The sequence below is a fragment of the Lissotriton vulgaris genome, chromosome 7 (assembly GCF_964263255.1).
Source record: "Lissotriton vulgaris chromosome 7, aLisVul1.2, whole genome shotgun sequence".
In the NCBI taxonomy this organism is placed as follows: Eukaryota; Metazoa; Chordata; class Amphibia; order Caudata; family Salamandridae; genus Lissotriton; species Lissotriton vulgaris.
In genome coordinates this window covers 338,687,170-338,707,808 of record NC_141695.1, presented here as the reverse complement: position 1 = coordinate 338,707,808, position 20,639 = coordinate 338,687,170, and the positions used below count along the sequence as shown (strand labels likewise).

Sequence of the window (20,639 nt, the reverse complement as noted above, 5' to 3'; positions counted from 1 at the left end):
TGCCCAGATCAGAAGACCCCCGGACGGCCTACCACTCTTGGATGGGACTGCTCCAATACCAAAAGTCTTGTAGCCCACCCTGTGAGGAATATCGATTGCCCAGGTCTCCTGGAGTAGACAAAAATCAAAGGATTCCACAAAGGCAGCCCAGTCTTGATCCCTCAATTTGCTGGCAACCCCAGCTACATTCCAACTAACAAGCTTGACCGAAATCCCCATTGCAGAAGACATGATGGTGTTAACCCTTGACATCTCATCACCAGTATATGCTACTTGTTCAGTTCCCGGAGATATTTCCTCAAGAGGTAAGTGTCTTATGGTAGGGATTAGTCCTACCTGTTCTTCAGGAATATTATCATGACATGTAACATTCATACCCAAAGGTCGAAATACATCAGTTGGCAATAGTTTACGCTCTGTTCCAACCCTCATCTCAGTATGGTTCCTTGAGTCCCCTCCCTCGACCCCCCCGCCCAACAACCTTCAATCACAACCATCAAGGCCACTGAAGACGTCAAAACGATTGGACGTCTCAAGAGGCGTGAAAGGTTTCAGATGGTCCATCCTTCTATCCTGAAAACTGTGAAAGTTATGGTGACTAGTTGGGACGGAATGCCATCCCAGGGGGTCTTGAACCGTTGCAGGGCAAGGGGCACCAGGCATGTTTCTCATACCCTGGTAAATCAGGGGGTACTGAGAGCAATAACTGTTCCCAACATTCTGTGCAATTGGACAATTAAGTGGCTGAGTTTGAATTGACCCCTGTGAGAGGGGAAAATGAGATGGAACAACCACTGACCTAGGGTAAAAATACGTTAGAGGTCTTGGGATTATAGTACTGTTAGAACTCCCCGTCTGCCAGTTCAATATGTAGTGGACAGCGTTTGGGTCCCTAAAATTGACAACCACTACATCACCCTCGATATCTTTCGTTCTTCCCCCCAACCATTCGAGGCGTCGAACATGAACTATGTCCCCGTTAACATAATTTGCAATAGGCCTATGTGCTCTCAACCAGTGCGTTATCTTATTTTTTAGTTGAAAAAAACCCTCCCTCTTATTTTGTTCAAGGGCCGGCACACCTGTTAGGACTACCACATAGGGTACTGCCTCTGGTGGAAGTTCAGGCAGTGGAACCCTTTTAGGTTTCCCCCAGGTGCGTCTGGTTTCCCTCGCTTCCCTTGTTAGGTCTGTTAAAGCTAGATTGGTTATATTACCAGAATTTTTAGATGTATTAACGCTGGTCTTGCTAACAACAGACCCCAGCATTGAATCACCAGTTGCCTCTTGGGATGGCCTAGAATTAACATGGTGGTGAGCAATAGCTGATGCTGGGTTCTCCGAAGATTTTGGTACGGGTAGAGTTGAGGGAGGTGTAAGAACAACATGAGCAGCAATAGGGGGAGGAGGTAGCATAACAGATGACGAAACTTGAGATACACCCTTAGATGCTTGATTATTTGCATAATTAACATTAGCATGGCCTACAAGATCTATTTTAGGCAGTGCAATCTCAATTTTTGACAGCCTACACTCCACCTCCGTTAGCCTCTCCAAGATAGATACAGAATATGATCTAATTAAGTTCTCGATATCCTGAAGGGACACGGGGCACCTGTTCTCAGTATGGACAATGACTGTCTCACTTGGCTCCCTATTGACCTCTTTATCTATAGGGGTATTAGATATGACTGGTGATGCAATAATACTGACCAACCCCTCAGAATCAGATTGAACAACACAGGGATTCTTAACAACAATAGGCAAATTTTTCCCAAAGTCACGGCAGCTCAGTTTGGGTTGCAATGGATCCCTCCTTTTCCGTCGCTTTTTGTTCGGCGGGGGGCCATAGATTTTCCCCGTAGTTGGTAATTTTTTTGCCTTAGCACGGGCTGCATGCTGTTGTAATAAGGCGTCTCCCTTTAGAGATGACAAGCCACTTCCAATGGATGATGACGACAAGTCGATCAAATCAACTCGAGATACGGTTTCAGATGGAAGAGCAACCGTATTTGCCTCCGGGAGCGAGCTGTCTAATGGAGGAGTCGATTCGTTTGTTAATGCCCCAGCAGTATTATCAGAGGGTCCAATCACGGGGGATATTAATGGTAAAGCTGATCCATTCTTCATGCTTTCCACTGAACGGCGACGGTCTGCCCGCCTCTCCGCTAGCACAATCTCCCTGGTGATATCAGGCGATGGTTTGGAAAAATAACTATCCAAAGTCCCATTAACTAGCACACCCTGTTTATCCTGCACATGCAGCTCAACATTAACAGTTGCCATGGCTAGTTTAAGGGGTCGTTTGGTGAGGCAGATGACGATGGTTGGAATTATAGTATAATGAACACAATCAGTACCTGAAAGCAAGAGGGTATATCCAGTCCGGTCTCCTCGTGTCTCGGAGGGTCTCAGAGGGTCCGCCCTTAGTCCGGGCTTCGTCCCGGGATTAGTCCCGCACACGCGTTCCGCTCACGCGTCCCCGTGGCAGTTTTTATAGCAGAGGGAGGTGGTGAAAGGGAGGAGTCCCGGGAAGAGGCGGCAGGTGTGCTGGATGTTGGACGCACAGCCTGTCGGACCTCGCAGTCCCGTCTCCCTTTGGCCCGCACTTTCACACGGTACAGCGTCTCTTCACTCCGGCACGTCCCCGGGTTGCAGGCAAGGGCTCCTAAGAAACAACAGCAGCAAGGACTCCTCTGCGAGCGGCACCCGCGAAGCGGGGGCCGCGAGGAGTAATAAAGGGCGGTGATAGAAGGGAGGAGTCCCGGGAAGAGGCGGCAGGTGTGCTGGATGTTGGACGCACAGCCTGTCGGACCTCGCAGTCCCGTCTCCCTTTGGCCCGCACTTTCACACGGTACAGCGTCTCTTCACTCCGGCACGTCCCCGGGTTGCAGGCAAGGGCTCCTAAGAAACAACAGCAGCAAGGACTCCTCTGCGAGCGGCACCCGCGAAGCGGGGGCCGCGAGGAGTAATAAAGGGCGGTGATAGAAGGGAGGAGTCCCGGGAAGAGGCGGCAGGTGTGCTGGATGTTGGACGCACAGCCTGTCGGACCTCGCAGTCCCGTCTCCCTTTGGCCCGCACTTTCACACGGTACAGCGTCTCTTCACTCCGGCACGTCCCCGGGTTGCAGGCAAGGGCTCCTAAGAAACAACAGCAGCAAGGACTCCTCTGCGAGCGGCACCCGCGAAGCGGGGGCCGCGAGGAGTAATAAAGGGCGGTGATAGAAGGGAGGAGTCCCGGGAAGAGGCGGCAGGTGTGCTGGATGTTGGACGCACAGCCTGTCGGACCTCGCAGTCCCGTCTCCCTTTGGCCCGCACTTTCACACGGTACAGCGTCTCTTCACTCCGGCACGTCCCCGGGTTGCAGGCAAGGGCTCCTAAGAAACAACAGCAGCAAGGACTCCTCTGCGAGCGGCTCCCGCGAAGCGGGGGCCGCGAGGAGTAATAAAGGGCGGTGATAGAAGGGAGGAGTCCCGGGAAGAGGCGGCAGGTGTGCTGGATGTTGGACGCACAGCCTGTCGGACCTCGCAGTCCCGTCTCCCTTTGGCCCGCACTTTCACACGGTACAGCGTCTCTTCACTCCGGCACGTCCCCGGGTTGCAGGCAAGGGCTCCTAAGAAACAACAGCAGCAAGGACTCCTCTGCGAGCGGCAACGAGGCAGTCAAACCTGTGGCGCAGCATCACCGATGAGTGCCCGTACACCTACAACCTCAGGTTGAAGAGGAAATACAGAGTCTGCTGGCACAAGACATCATTGAGTCTGTAGAAGGGCCGACTCCCTGGGTGTCTCCCATAGTGGCGGATCCAAAAAAGAGCACATCAAAGATCTGCATATGCGTGGACATTGGGATACCAAACACAGCCATTGAAAGAGAACGACTCCCCGGGCCACACCTAAACGACATGATAAGCTGTCTCACTGGAGCATGCCGATTCTCGAAACTGGACCTGTGCAATGGGTACCATCAACTGGAGCTCGACGAGCAATCGAGATACATCACCGCGTTCTCCATGCACATGGGCCTGTTCCGCTACAAGCGACTGAGTTTCAACATATCATCAGCTGAAGAGATATTTCAGGAAACAATAAGGCAGGTAATCAGGCCGGTAAAGAACAGTCTAAACTACAGTGACGACAACCTGGTGTTTGGTCGGTCCGATATAGCACATGACAATGCCCTACGTGAGGTATGCCTGCAGCTGGAACAAGCAGGACTAACATTAAACGCTGACAAATGCGAGTTGGTAAGAAGTGAACTGCTGTTCTTTGGGAATATCTTCTTTAAAAAAGAAATGAGGCCAGACCCCAGCAAGGTAGAGACATTAAAACAGGCAAACCCTCCAATAGATGTTGCAGAAGTGAGGTCGTTTCTTGGTCTTGCTAGTTACTGTGTCCGCTACATAAAAGTCTTTGTCACGGTGAGCACACCACTGCGGGACCTAACAAAGCAGGGTCAGAAGTTCATCTGCTCACAAGAGTGTGGCTGTGCTTTTGAAGCCATCAGACAGGCCGTGATGGCCGTAGGTCACCTTGCCTACCTCGATCCGCTGCTATGCACCGAGCTGACCGTAGACGCCAGCCCGGTAGGACTAGGGGCAATCGTAGTACAACACCTGCCAGGGAGAGAATCACCAAGAAAAATTGTTGGATACGCAAGCAAAAGTCTATCTGACGTTGAAAGAGCATACTCCCAAGGTGAGCTTAGCAGTGGTCTGGGCGTGCGAACACTATCACATGTTCATTTACGGAAAATCATTTGCCATCGTCACTGACCATCAGGCTCTGGTGACAAATAAGGCAATCCGAAAGCAAAGATGCTGCCTCGCATTGAGCGCTGGGGCATAAGAATGACGGACTATGATTTCAAGATAGTGCACAAGCCGGGCAAAGAGCACAACCCGGCTGACTACATGTCTCAACACCACTTACCACAGGCACCAGAAAAGACCTCAATGCCAGAAGAATATTTCAACTTCGTATTAAGACAGAACACACCGGCACCGATAACACTGGCTGAACTAGAACAGGAGACAGAAAAGGACAACACAATGCTAGCGGTAAAAGCAACAACAAGACAGCAAGATGGAAACACATCTCACAACAATTGCGCAATGGGAGATGGAGTCAACAAGGAGGAAATGATAGCATTTAAAAAGATACATGATGAACTATCAGAGACTGAAAACAGCATAATAATGCGAGGAACAAGGATAGTAATGCCAAGAGGGCTACGTCGACGGACTGTCAGTTTGGCACGCGAGGCACACAGAGGCATAGTCGCGACAAAGAAAATGCTACGGAATAAGATATGGTTCCCTGGTCTCGACAAAATGGTGAAAGACACCATTATGAGCTGTCACATCTGTCAAACAACAGGCCAGCCAGCGAACCCGGAACCACCACAAATGTCTGTACTTCCAAAGGCAGCATTGACAACGTTGGCGGCAGACTTCTATGGGTCACTAGACACGGGCAACTACTTGCTCGTAATCATTGACGAATACTCAAGGTTTCCCATAGTACGCCACGTCTCCTTGACATCAGCTACCGCAACACTGCCAGTACTAGATGACATATTTGCAGCCTGGGGATCACCAGAGACACTAAAGACAGAATACGGTCCTCCATTCTCAGGGGAGGAGTTCAAAAAATTAATGAACTACCTAGGCATTCATCACAGGAAGATAACGCCTCTGTGGCCATAAGCGAATGGTATGGTAGAGAGGTTCATGGGCAACATCAAGAAAGCTGTCCAAATAGCAAAGCTGGCACAGATCCCTTTTGGACAGGCGCTCTGTCAAGTATTACGAGACTATAGAAACACCCCCCCACAGCTCCTCAGGGAGGGCTGAGTTAGTGCTGGGAAAGACAAGCAGAACACAGCTACCACAGTTAGAAGCGAAGAGGTCATCAGAACACTGCAGCATTGCTGTCAGGGACCAGGAGGCAAAAGAAAAGATGAAAACATACGCAGACGCCAGGAGACATGCCACTACAGTGCACCTCAAACAGGGAGACCAAGTGATAGTGCGCCAGCGGCAACGGAGAAAGTCTGACAGTCCATTCTCCAAGGACCAGCTAATAGTAACGGAGGTCAAGGGGCCAATGATCTCGGCGGAGGCAGTCCCATACCGATGCAGACCCTGATGCAGAGGTCTAGCCCGGAACCAGGGTTCAATTCCCCACCTCAGCCGGTCTTGGGCTCAAAATTCCACGGACCTGATAGTTCTCGCCTCGGTGCCTATTCCAATCATGGAGTCCCACTCTGCAACTCTGGGCAATAGCTTGCTTAATCTCCACAACGGCCCCCACAACGCTAAGGATGCCTGGCCTCCACCTTGGGGGTGCCCAGGAGTGGACGCCTCATAGGGAAAGCCAGGATGAGTTCCACAGCGGTATTCGTACAAGCGCCTTGAGACCCTTGCGGGTGAGTAGTGCGCTATACAAGTATCAATTTACATTTTTTTTACAATTTACTTCAAAGGAGTGAAGACCATCAATGAAGATGGGGAGGACGCTGTAGCAGAGAACCCCGGAGCACAAGAGAGAAACAGAGCAACAGACAAGGAATTGACGGACAAAGTGAAGGACAAGAAGAGCAATCACAAAAAGAAGAGGAAGAGACTTGTCCAAAAAGAGTGGGCAAAAGGACAAAAAGACTGATTGAAGAAATGTAGCGATGGGGATGACCACATGTCTCTCAATTCTTTCCATTCTTTCCATTTTCCATCTCTCTCTCTCTCTCTCTCTTTTCCCCTATCATTTCGACACAATACACAAAGAACTCTCGCACTCTATCTTCACATTCTTTCGTGACAAGGGGGGAGATGTAGTAACCTGAGGTCAGAGGCACTAGGACCCTGCATTCGGACCGAGGGGAGGGTACAGCGACCGGACACCACTTCCGGTCAGGAAGTGGGGCGGGTATTACACTGGACAAGGACAGAGGGAACGGATGTCCATGTGGGCATGATGCAACCAAAGGAATAAAGAATATACTGAATGCTTACCAGTCTCGCCGTGGGTAATTAGCACGACACGACAAGTTGGTACTGAATTTGAATGTATTGCTATTTTTATTAACGGAGACATTGGTTTGATGTCCCAGTCACATTGCAGACATTTTCCACCAAGGTATTATGTTTAGTTATGCCTCTTTGGGCGCTGAGTTTTTCCTGTGTTTACCAGTGCAGCATCAACTCAGCACAGCTCCAACTCAGCATCACTCACCACCACCTGAACAGTATCTCAGCAGCACTTGAGCCTCAATGAAGCACCACCAACTAAACATCACTCAGCACCACCTCAGCCTCACTCAGCACCACATAACAAACATTCAGCATCACATGAGCAGCACCTCCCCACCAGCACACCACCACCACAGCACCAGTAAGCATCACTGCAATATGCCCTCGGAATCTAGCATCTGTTGATTCACCCCTAATATCTGCCTGCTGCTTATGTTGTAATTAAGGTATAGTTTCCGAACATCCACCCTCCCATTGTTTATGCCCCTCCCCCCCCCCCCCAATAACAAAAATAAATAAATATAACAAACTAGTATAAGAACATGCAGGAAGATGTTGCCAGCATTTCAAGGACAAAAAACTAGAAGACATTTTTGTATGTTAATTTATTTTTTAATACAGTCGTTCAGTTGTACATAATGTCTTTTTAGTTATATGTAAGGTAACAAAACACTTTTAAGGTCACAAAGGTGAGACATATTGGCTATGCCAATGCTTGTTTGGCTTGTGATAAAGTGTCACACATAAGAGATTATGTGTTATGGCACACATAATCATATTTCAGAAAGGGAAGTGTCACAGATAAGCTAAGTGAAAACTTGGCAGCTGTAATAGTGGAGTGCCAAAAAGTTTTGGGCTCGCGATCAAAGCCCACTTTGATCATTCGGCAACAACTTTCTAAACGGCCCTGCAGTTGTGATCGATTGTAGCAAGATTCTGTTATTTTTGTAACTGGGAAAAACCAACGAAAAGCTCAGTGACCGCCAGCCAACAGTCAACAAACTGTCAAGCACGCACCTTTGTCTCGGAAGTGTCCTGGATTCACGCTGCTAGGCACCCTGATTCCCCCCGTCACCCTCCGGGATCCAGGAATAAACACTGAACCCCAAATTGTAACCAGGGGGAACACAGGGGAACAAAACAAGGATAGAAAGGGGAAGAAACAACACTACACAATCTTCTTTGTTTCTGAACAGGTTCTATCTTCGGAGACAGGGTCTGTATAGAAAGATAATAGAAGAAGAGTGAAAACTAACCCCCCCTATTATCTTGTAATTCCCAAGGTATGAGATGAAAAGCAATGCAAGGGTACCCTCCAGATAGTGGAGTGAAAAATGGAACAAAATGAAGGTAAATCTCTCTGGAACTTCAACAGCAGTTTATCTAGGTATGAGATGAAAAGCAATGCAAGGGTACCTTCCAGATAGTGGAGTGAAAAATGGAACAAAATGAAGGTAAATCTCTCTGGAACTTCAACAGCAGTTTATCTAGGTGTTGTTCAACACACAAAGAATCTAAATACAAGAAAGTAATGTGAGTAACTTTCACCCACCAATGTAATGAAAGAATCTTCCTATCCCTGACACTCACCACAGGTTCTGAAGTAGAACGCTGTATCACAATAACACAATCTCACCACGAGCGGTAAGGCTCAAATCAAATGAATACCACTCCGTGATGTGAAACACGAAACTGTGGCATATAAATCAAGCAGGTCTCAAACATGCGCTTTTTCAAAACCGCGATGTAAGTACAACGCGGGATAAACAAAAACAGAACAAAGAATGAAAAGCAAAGTAACAGCCCGGAAACAAGCCGCTTCACGGGACTTACAATATGAAATACAGAAGACACGGACACAGGAAAAGACGAACGCCTACCCCAACGGCCCGCTAGCTCCTCGGACGCCTTCACCGTGACCCGGAACGAATACAGGAAACAGCTAGCTAACGCGAAGCACTTCCTGGTTCTTCGGGCGGTTTAAGTTCCGTGTATCTTAATTCTGCGCATGCGCGGACACTGCACATGCGCTACAAACCCTGTAGAGGCAATTGCCAATCATTACCAACCACGTCTCCCTAACCATAGACTGATACCACTCCAAGTAAACGTTTATTGCTGTATCACAGTCCTCCATGCACCCGACAGGCATGACACAAACCAGCAAGGACTCTCATGGACCTCTTTACTTTTTCCTTTGTTCTGGCTGCCATTTTGCTGCTGTTCTCAGCCGCTTTTTTCTGGACCCTGACTGGCCATCTTGTCCATTCCCTCGTCCTTTACCCTTTTCCCTTGTTTCCCCCTTGACGATCCTCAAATGTTTCTTCCCTTTTCTGTTCTGCCTTTTCTCCATACCCTTGTATCCCTCCCACACTCCCTTGGTGCTGTGACTGGGTCCCCCCTCCGACTCCACTTAATGGAACTCTGCTATCCTGTTTTTTTTGGGTCTTGACCTAAGAAAATCTACTACGTGTATATATATATATATATATATATATATATATATATATATATATATATATATATATGTATATAGAGATAACTCTAATCACTAGTATATGCAGTAGACCTTTGTACTCTCTACGATTCCTATGTGTCGCTTAGAGTATATCCATTTGTACCTCTTCCTTAAGCGACTTTACTATTTGTACATTTGAATTTTTTTTTCTGTTTGTATTTCCTCCTTGTGTGACTTTACATCTTGTACATTTGCAATTTTTCTTTCTGTTTGTATCTCCTCCTTGTGTGACTTTACATCTTGTACATTTGCATTTTTTTCTGTTTGTATCTTTTATGTAACGCATGTAATTCAAAGTCCTTATGTTTTGCAACTGGTTCTTATGTAAAGTGCTCTGACACCTTCGGGTAAAGTTTGCGCTATATAAAATCGCATTAAATAAATAAAATAAAATAAAAAAATGTTACAGCAGGGACACATAAGAAACCCTCTGCACAGCTCCTCCACCAACAGTATTCTCGAACAGAAAGGAATGTTCATGGCATCACGGGAATTGGAGCCCATGAAGAATTATAACAAGCCCACAACAAGCTGACTGCACATAAATATACTTATTAAAGCTGATCCAACGCTCTGATTGAAAAACTGTCTCATAAACGCTACCTAACACCTCAATACTCACCATTAACCATGAAACATATATAAAGGCCCATAACACCAATGAGACAATTTCTGAGCAACTGAATCAGGTGGTATGGTTAATAAATCAACTCACTTATTATTTACATTATTATATACAACTGCAGTTTATCATCTTTACCATGATTTTAAAAACATTTATTATTTATTAATCTGACCACTAAGGCGATTGGATCAACTGATGGAAACTAGACCATGAATAAACAAGACCAGCTTGTCGCTTCAAATCTAATTTATTAACTTTATTTTTCATAAGTAAAAAGCATTTAACGATTTAGAATCTTTATTTCATAAGCAATTAAGAAAGCAGCATTTATATAAGGAAATGAATTAAAACTGACATATCCAAAGTAAGCTCAGAAAAATTAAGTATTAGCAGAATAACAGTTTCCATTCCCTAAATCTGTTTCCCTGACTATTTCTCACTTCACCTAAAAAGGAAAAATCATTTAAAGTCTGCTGTCCTTACATGCGCCAAAGGTCCATCAGCATGTCACGTCACTCAGGAATTGGAAAGTAAGAGTTTTTCCCCTGCTCATAGTGTCAGACTTTACACATTTCTCTCTAGCTAAACTTTCTACATTTTACATTCTTCTAAGCAAATCCGAGCTTTTCATTGGCTGTCCAGTGTCAGTCCATGATAAAATTTATTAGGTCATCTCCGACTCTTGAACAAGTCCAGGCTTCAAATAAGCCCTATTGTCTTTCATTTCCACATCTTTCAGCTTCCTCAAGAATGTTACTTTTTCCTCGGGTTTCGAACATTTACTTCCTAACCTTGGCAGACACTTCAAGTTCCTGTCCTTGAGCCTTCTCTCCATGAGCACATTTAACGCGTCCAAAGAACTGTTTCTTCAATCAGCAATGACAATGCGGTAAAAAATCTTCACAGCTACGCATGTGCAAAGGCTTCACTCTGGACAAGGTTTCCCGTCTGCAGCTCTGTCAGCCATATTTTCTGAACCACCTTTAGGCCTCACTTCGGAAACTATTATTTAAACAAACACAAGACATCAATTAATTAAAGAATTGAGACCCATTCTGTTACCCGTCCCCTTTACTAATTAATCCTGTTAATTATGTTACCTAGCCATAAGCACATACAAGCAGCATTATAATTACTTTTCCTTTTTGATCATCACAAACTCCATAAGCTTTTCATCACAGAGAACATAACATAAGCACATAAAATAAGCACATGCCATTAATTTAACTGCCGCATTTAATACTGACAAGGACAATAGACAAGGTTAGTTTATTATTTTTTCTCTTTGCGTATGCAACATAGAGCACATTAGTTTATCCCACGTGTATTGATGAATGTATTCTTAAACTAAGTTGATTAATAATTTCACCACAAGCTTATTAATTTGATTAATGTTATGGGAAATTAACTTCACAAGTTTGAACAAAATTTTGTTCTTTACCTTGCTCCATCAAAGCAAAATTATAACCCCACAATATATTGGCTACCTAATTCAATACTCCCTGTTATGTGGGAGATTCCCCCTTGAAACACACCCCACATGAGTGCAAATTAACAGGGATATTAAATTGCTCGATAACTTTTCCCCCCTACATTGACCCCATATGTGCCCTACTGCAATGTTGGCACTGATGAAGCTGTTGTATTTGTGTATTGTATATTCAGACATGCCAACCCTCCCGATTCAGGCGTGAGACTACCGATTTGAAGGCTAGTCTCCCGCCTCCCGATTCTTACAAGCAAAAACCCGATTCGTCTGGGGTTCCAGCTGACAGGGATTGGTATTGTGTAAAGTGCTAATACTTCCAACAAAGAGTGGCGATGCAGGGGCTCTCGAAGGGGTGAAAAACCAACAAAGCGTCATTAACTTGGGAATCGTCTTGGAGGGGGGGCGGCTGTTTCAGCCCGGGCTGCCACAGGGGGGTGGGGGGTGCATGCACTACCAACAACCTGCCAGGCCAGTGCCTAACACTAGCATCACCCTCTCTGCCTGCCATTATGCTCCATGCTTCCGAAAGGTAAGAAAAAAAGTGCATTTACGTTTCAAATGTCCGATCCTACAGCAGCCACTTCCAAAGCCCATACATGCCAGTAACCCGATTCAAAGCCCCATTCTCCCGATTTATTTTTTTATATCTCCCACTTTGCTCTCCTGGAATGTTGGCATGTATGTATATTATATGCCCCATGCGTGATACGCTTTTCATGGCTAGTTTTCCCCCCTTTGAACTCTGGAACTTGTAGTTCCTAAAGGAACCCTTCCATTGCAAAAGCGAAAGCTGTCTTTTTCGAACGCTTTCAGAAGGCGCACATGCGGTGCCTTAAGGGTGCGCAAATTGTGACTATCCTTGACCCATGCGGTTTTACAGTACGGACTATTGAGCATGCAGCGCCGTACATTGTTTAATAGTTTAAAAAAATTAAAGCAGCGAATAATATTACATATTTGCTGTCTAGTTAAGAAACAACAATCCGTCTGTTATGAGCAAAGAAGAGCAGGGAGGCGGTTTCTATTTATAAACTGATTTCTGTCAAATATGCAGATTATAATTCAGGTACATCCTACATGAAGGTTCCCTTTTAGAAATGGCCGCCGCTTTTCCTTTGCCTGATCACGTCCTTCGTCGGTTTCTCTGACAGGAAGCTGGGCTTTCTGGTCAGGCAGTTGACGTATGAGCATTTCCCGTCGTTGCGAGTGGCGACCAGAGTGGCGGCAGCAACATGGCAACAACAGTGGTGAGTATGCATGTGTGTATGAAATAATGTATTTAGTGTGAGAGTAATTTCTGTGCTCCATGACGACTGGCTGGTTTATCTTCTATAAAAGATGGAGATCACTGTGTTCGATAGGGCAATGTTTTCAAGTGAAGTAGACAGCCTTGTGTCCTAACAGCGTTGATCCACGTCTCCAAGGTATATGCCACCGTAGAGCCCGCTGACCGCATTTCTTTATAATAAGTACAAGAATGGGACTTGTCAACTAGTAGCATGAATGGGTAGACACGGAGATAGTCTGGTGGGCTTGATGGGTGTATACTACCAGAGCCATCGTAGAGCCCGCTGACCGCATTTCTTTATAATAAGTACAAGAATGGGACTTGTCAACTAGTAGCGTAAATGGGTAGACACGGAGATAGTCTGGTGGGCTTGATGGGTGTATACTACTAGAGCCATCGTAGAGCCCGCTGACCGCATTTCTTTATAATAAGTACAAGAATGGGACTTGTCAACTAGTAGCGTGAATGGGTAGACACGGAGATAGTCTGGTGGGCTTGATCGGTGTATACTACCAGAGCATTTGGACCACGCCCCCTCCCCCTTTTTCAGTACATATTGATAACACTAGGGGATAGGCCATTGCCCCCTCCCTCCCCCAACGTTCTACCATCCGATATAGAAGCAAAGCCCACTTTTCTGCACAGGGTGATCGCTGTCCACAATTCATCGGGACAACTCCAATGGATTTAGGAACACCCCTTTAATAATGTAGGCACAGCTACTACACCCGCTCCCGACTCTTAGGAGTATCCTTTCCTACACAAGCTCAGTGTGACCCCCAACCCTCTCCTTTTGTACACATCTCTAAATCACCTCCTTGTGACAGCAGTCCCATGTGCAAGGTATGAACCCCGTTATGGTTTGTATGTTGTCTCTTCGAGACTATGTGTTCTGCCGATATCCAAAATATGAATTGTTGGTAGTAGACCAAAATTGTTGGTAGTAGACCAATCAGTAACAGTGCACACACAACCGTGAAATAGCTGCAAATCTGGGCGATTCCGAGGGTCAATGCAGCCCCTTAAGAGTACCTCAAGACACTTGCCAAGACCGAATGCATAAAATCCAAAAACCTTTCAATTCTATGGTATCAGTTATTTTATATTTTTTCCACCATGTCTCTTGCAGGCAACGAAAGTGCCAGAGGTACGAGATGTCACTCGCATCGAGAGGATCGGTAAGTATGGCCCTCCATTTAGTGCCATTGTATTGTTCTTGCAACTTTAATATGGCGCTTACTACACTTATGTGGGGTTCTGAAGCAATTGCTTACATGGAAGCGTGGGTGGAACTTGAAACAAAACTGTGTAGGGGTTGTGCGGTTTTACAAGAGACCCCAAAATGGGACAGATTAGATGAACCTAAGGTTGCTGTCATCTCATTGCTTGTAAGATGTCCAACTGTCGTGCATTTTGACGCTTTATTGCCTTAAAAAAATAAAAGAAAATGGCCTGGGAAAATAACTTTGCCCTGTATGCCCTCAACATGTGTTTTTATGCCCATCCTTTAATGAATCTAAGGTATCACTCGGTATAGAGGATGGAGTAGACAAGGAGTCATAATTAATGCGTCTCAATTTCGATGGTAAACAGCATATTCAGCCTATGCCTTTTAATACAGAAGTAAATAAAAATAAATGTTCTTAGAGTGGAGTTGTGAGATTCTGTGGGGGATATGAAAGCAGAGCATATTTCGGCAGTAGGATGGTTTTAGAAGAATTACCATAACAACATTTACTTATTTCCCTATTGCATACCTTTATGTAGGGCAGCACATCTCACCCAGTCCTGCCAAGTACCACGCATAAGGCAATAGACTAACACATTTAAGTATGGTACTCTGCATTACTGCACTGGAATGCATTGTCACGCATATGCTAGGAGTCAGCTGGCACTAAAAGCCCTGTCTAAAACTGAGTCGGTGGCAGCCTGGCGTGCGCGCTGCTCCTGCTGGCTGGGGGCTGGAAGCTGAGCTATGGCTGCTGGCAGCCTCACTGAACTGCTACAATGTATCAAGATTGTGATTCCGAATGCCCGTGGCGGGCTCTCACTGTCAGTCTGATGTTATTCGGGGGGGGGGGTGGAGGGGGGCATCACATCCTTCTGTCCGAGCGGGGAGTTTGTTTTGGGAGCTAGAAGAAGGCTACTGGCTGGTTTGAGGGCAGCACAGCAAATATTCATGGCGCCGCTCACATCGCTTCCTGCTGCAGCTCACGCCGGGCTGCCGTATGCTGTCTGTGTCAGATGTTATTAAACCCTGCGCCAAATCAATATAATTCCGGAGACAGAGAGGAGTCAGTGACGCAGCGGCTGCCAGGGCAATCTGTCACTGGGCGGCCCCGCCCAAGAGTCGGGACAGCGGCCTGGGTGACTATCACTGGAGACGTGCTGGGCAGCAAACCCAAATTGCTGCGTCCTGCAGTAGCCGCAGCCTGTAATGGAGCGCTAAAGGTGCAATGCCGGAACTAGTTAAGAGGATTATGGGAGCTCCGCAACCAATCTACTGCCTCTGAAGGTGTCCAGGGTCTCGTCAGCGGGCACTTGCAATGCTTACCTGGATGATGGAAGACAATCTTTTCCTAAGTTGATATTGTGACGTGTATACTTTCAGGTAGAGTCATTGGTCGTTCGCATCTTGATGGACCAGGAAGCAAGGGTAGCAATTGTTTGATGAATAGGACATCAGCACACTTTGTAGCATGCCTGAGTGCAGGCGCGAGGCAGACACACAAACTCTAAACGCTAGGCTATTTTAATGTTGTGCACAGTACAAGCTAATGAACAGACAGGTTGTGAATGCCCTCCACATCAGTATTGTATACTGCTAACTCTTGGTTATCTGTAGCATTTATTCAGTCTAGGTAAACTTGCTTCTGAGTGTCACTCAGTCGTTCAAATATCACTAATAATTACACTGAATTTATGAAAATTTTACACACCGCAATCTGATACCTTGGCAGCTGTGCTCGCCTTTGCACTTGGAGAATGCATGGACATGAATAAAAACATTACAAATATTAATGAAAGTTATTTGTTTAGCAGTTTTTGAAATTGCAGACTGTGCTGGCAGAATGTATAAGACCAGGTCTAATAGAGGAAGGAGTAGCATAAAGGATTCTTTCACATTAAATGCACCAAAGAACATTCTAATAGTAGCGGTTTAGTTAGGATCTGGGACAATTAAATAAGGCCTGTAAGAACAAAAGTTTCCGGTACACTCTGCAAAAGCTTTGCCACTTTGCCCTGTAGTTTTTTTTCTGGCCTGCCCTATGTTTTTCATCTAGTGACGACCTACTAGAGTCCATTGGAAGCTCTTTGCGTTTTACTGCCTTTTGTGAATCACAAAATGAGCCCCAGCCGGAGCGAGGGTGGCTGCTGTTCCCCCTCCAATCCCAGGCTACGAGGTGACTGGCTGGGGGGGGGGGGGGGGCGGGGGGCAGTTGTAGGAGAGTAGGGTCTGCAATCCTATGATCACCCAGATTTTTTGCTTTTGTTTCACTGGTTTACGACTTTCTCTGGCTGTGGGCCTGCCAATCAGACCCACAGCCTGGCTGTTCTCTTTCTAAATTACGATATGTACCCTAGGTGCATTTACCAATTGGTACTGGGCCACCTTATCAGACCCTGTAACTCAGGGCATAGGTGTACCCAGGGCCGCCAGGGGCTGCAGCATGTATTATGCCACCCCTGGCTGGCCTCCTAAATTTGACACAACTGGCTGCACGACAGCTGGGGCGAAGCCGTGTAACCACCCTTCGCTTTAGGTATAGTAGCTCTATATCTAACCATACAATGGACACCCGAGTTCCTATCAGTCACTCCTATGGCAGGCCTTAACAATCCTGAAGGCAGAGTGCGTGGGCTCGTGTGAGCTAGGTTCAGGCCCGAGCCGAGCCCGGTTGCAGCTTGCGGAATCGGCTGGGGGGGGGGGGGCGGGGGGCAGTTGTAGGAGAGTAGGGTCTGCAATCCTATGATCACCCAGATTTTTTGCTTTTGTTTCACTGGTTTACGACTTTCTCTGGCTGTGGGCCTGCCAATCAGACCCACAGCCTGGCTGTTCTCTTTCTAAATTACGATATGTACCCTAGGTGCATTTACCAATTGGTACTGGGCCACCTTATCAGACCCTGTAACTCAGGGCATAGGTGTACCCAGGGCCGCCAGGGGCTGCAGCATGTATTATGCCACCCCTGGCTGGCCTCCTAAATTTGACACAACTGGCTGCACGACAGCTGGGGCGAAGCCGTGTAACCACCCTTCGCTTTAGGTATAGTAGCTCTATATCTAACCATACAATGGACACCCAAGTTCCTATCAGTCACTCCTATGGCAGGCCTTAACAATCCTGAAGGCAGAGTGCGTGGGCTCGTGTGAGCTAGGTTCAGGCCCGAGCCGAGCCCGGTTGCAGCTTGCGGAATCAAGACCCAATAGCTGTTCCATGATAACGCGTACCATATCGGTAACTCCGGTGTCGCGTTATCAAGGCATGTCGAGTAAGGTGTCATACGAATCGGGGTGCTGCCCTCTCACCAATTCTGGCGATGAGGTTAGCATCCCACCCTTCCAGAGGGACACGACATGTACGTAACTGTGAACCCCGGTTAAAGTTAACTGAAGCCTCAGCTCCACAAAATGGATGCTGCCACCACAGACACGAGTCTGACCTCCTGCTGCTGGGAGTCCTTCCAGCGAGGAGCACTTGGACAAAGGGTTTCCTGTCGAGGGCGGTGTTCGCACCGTCCCAGACAGGGTTTGTGTATTCTGGGTAGGTAGGGCTTTGGCGAGAAGGTGACTGCGGAGTGGCACCCCGGTGCTCACTACGCATCTGCCGGTTAGAACCAGTTCCAGGGGCGACAGCCCTGGCCTGGGGAAAGTCCGGCAGGGGAGAGGGGCGTAACTACCCCCCTTCCTGGTCCCACCCTTAGGGCAGGACCTAGTCATGTACCCACCCCTTTCTTTAGAATAAAGGCCGGAGCGGGGACCCTTCCAAATTAGATCATCTTTGATTCAAGAACTACTTTCTACGAAAGGACATTCAAGACTCTTCTCAAGATTTCTCCCTTGTGACTAAGGAGTAGTCACCCTGCATCAGCGGGCACCAACTAAGAACTCTGCGGTTTGCTGTAAGTCCTTCCTCAAGGAATCCGACGGCCCAGCTCGACGAGAACCGGCTTCCCTGGCACCTCTGACCTCTACCCACATCATCAGCTCAGCTGTGATCCGTGGGTGCGACGAGACCTCGAGGGACCGGCCATCATCAGAACCTGCACGCTCTTAAAAACCAGCACGACCATCGAGGTAACTCTCTGGTGAGTGCTCTGGGGTCCGAGAAGCCCCGACCCTGAGCCGCTCCAGCACCGAAGTGCAGTCTCCCAGCATCTCCACGATCTGCGTGGGGCCCTTCTGCTCGCTGCTCAGCACGTTGTCTGGTCACTAGCCGCTGGCTTGTGCCCTTCTGTGACGACATCCGAGAATCATCACTGCTGGTCTGGTTGCTCCAGACTGGCCCTTGCTTCCATCTTTGCGAGAAGCACCCCGGACCCTCCTGGTCCACTCAAGACGCCATCTTAGGCCCACCACGTGGCCCTGAGAACTGCCAAGGCTTGTTGCCCCATCCTGGGCCCAGCGACGCCGACAGCATCATCCTTCGTGGGACAGCTCGCACCTCCGCCGTGGTCGCCGACAACGCCTCCTGGTCCGTGAGACTGCCGAGCCTAGCGTCGCCCACTCACCTGGTCGAGGTGACGGCCAACCGGTGCCTTCCTGGTACCCTCTGACTACTGGCTAGTAGTACGAACTTGGTCCCCTCTGCTTTCAGGTTTCTTCAATCTCCGATCCAGGCTTGGATCTCTACGAACTATTCAGCACTGGTCGCCGGCCAGCAACTCCCTCTCTTCCGGCTCCTGGCTCGTCAGCGGAGACCCCGACGCCTGTAAGACTTGTGCAGCCGCAGCCCTCGTGGCTAGGTAACTCGGCATTTCGGTGCCTGCATAGCCTCCTTACTCTAGGGTCCCGAGTCCCTCGCTTCCGACTTGCCTTATCGGGTCCGCCCGAGACCTTAATCTTTCCGTGTCCTCGGACACTTGTTTTAATTGTGCACTTGAAGTATTTGCTAAAGAGATTTGGTTTGTGCTTAGTACCCTGTCCTCATAAAGAGTACAGGGCTGTTGTGATTCTTAATAAATATACTGTTTATTTTCATAACACTTGTGTGGTGTCCTTTCACTGGGTGTTCAAGGGGTACATGTGTGGTAAACAGCTGGCTTAACACGCCCTCTTGAGTCTTTAGCCTTAGACTGCTCGTATCCACGCTACTAGGATAGCTGGTCTATAGGTTGACTTACAACCAAACACCATAAGGGTCGTTGGAACGATACATAGCGGTCGCTAGAATAGCGAACGTTGCATATCGGGCCAACCTCACACATTGGTGAGCAGCGGTTGGGATTTGAGCTTGCTGTTGTTTTACCACACGTATCCTAAGAATATCTTGTTGAAAGATCACACAAGTACTGTTAGTACATATAACTAAAAGCTTAGAATACTCTGAGTTCTACTGAACCAGCTGTTGTAGCTCCTCAAGGCTTAGCACACCTTGGCTACAACTCTTAGCGAGGGTACAGTAGGTAAACACGTAGTGTAGGTAGGTGCATCACTTACACCACACTAGAACCAGTATGTCGGACAAAGGAGGAAACTCTGGGTCTCCCCTTGTGTCAGTTGACCCTCCACAGGTCATCCCTTCAGGATATACTGTGCTGAGCTTCAAGGAGTTAAGACGACTGTGTCACTCCAGGAAGATTCAGCAGGGGTCTAACCCCACAACGTCCTTTCTGATTGGTCTCTTGGAGACTTATGATGCCAGGAGAGCTGAGAAACTTCGTAGCTCTTCTAATCCAGAAGGAGACATGCCTCCCCTCGAGGGAACCCGAGACGATCCTGACCTCATTCACCTCGCAACTGAGAACGAGGATGTGGAGGAGGATGAGGATGAGGATCTCTCTGGGGATGAGGCAGATAAGGGACAGGTAGAAGTCGTCAGACTAAGCAGGTCCAACTTAAGCAAACATGATAGCGGTACTGGGGGACCCCTGCGGCCACTATCAGGTCAGCTTAACATTGGGAATGGACGAGCCCGATCTCTGTCAAGAGACTCTGGCGGATCCCTTCGAACCAATGGCTCTCACAACTCTTCTCAGAGAGGGATGACGTCCCCTCAGAGGAGAGTGTACGAAGCTAAGGAAAGGGCAGCTAATCTGAGGATCGAAAGGGAAGAACTTGCCCTGGCCAAAGAAAGGCTTGCCTTTGCTAGAGAGCAACAGTTACGTGGGGTAGTCCCCACTGGTGGCAGCAATGTACCTAGTAATAGGGAAAAGAGTTTCGATACGAAACACCTTAGTAAGATAGTGCCCCCCTTTAAACAAGGGGACGACATCCACAAATGGATTACTGCTTTGGAGAGGGCCTGCACTGTGCAGGGTGTTCCCCAGAGTCAGTGGGCAGCTATCTTGTGGCTCTCCTTTGAAGGAAAAGGAAGAGACAAGCTCCTCACCACAAGGGTGGAGGATGCTAACAATTACCAAATCTTGAAAAATACACTCGTTGAAGGGTTCGGCCTAACCACTGAGCAGTACAGGGTGCTGTTCAGGGATACCCAGAAAACGCAGTCTCAAGATTGGTCTGATTTCGT

At 47.6% G+C, this 20,639-nt stretch overlaps 1 protein-coding gene across 2 annotated transcripts in view; it reads left to right on the top strand.

Annotated features, from left to right (window-relative positions):
- Positions 1–12,717: 12,717 nt before the first annotated feature.
- Positions 12,718–20,639, top strand: part of RUVBL2 (RuvB like AAA ATPase 2) — a 169,498-nt gene continuing 161,576 nt past the window's right edge. Inside the window, exons 1-2 of one of the 2 annotated variants that reach the window (XM_086930199.1) lie at positions 12,718–12,908; positions 14,079–14,127. In XM_086930199.1, the coding sequence (XP_086786325.1) occupies positions 12,894–12,908; positions 14,079–14,127 (64 nt within the window). In that variant the 5' untranslated portion in view covers positions 12,718–12,893. The remainder of the gene's footprint in view (positions 12,909–14,078; positions 14,128–20,639) is intronic. The other variant, XM_086930198.1, reaches the window with a different exon arrangement.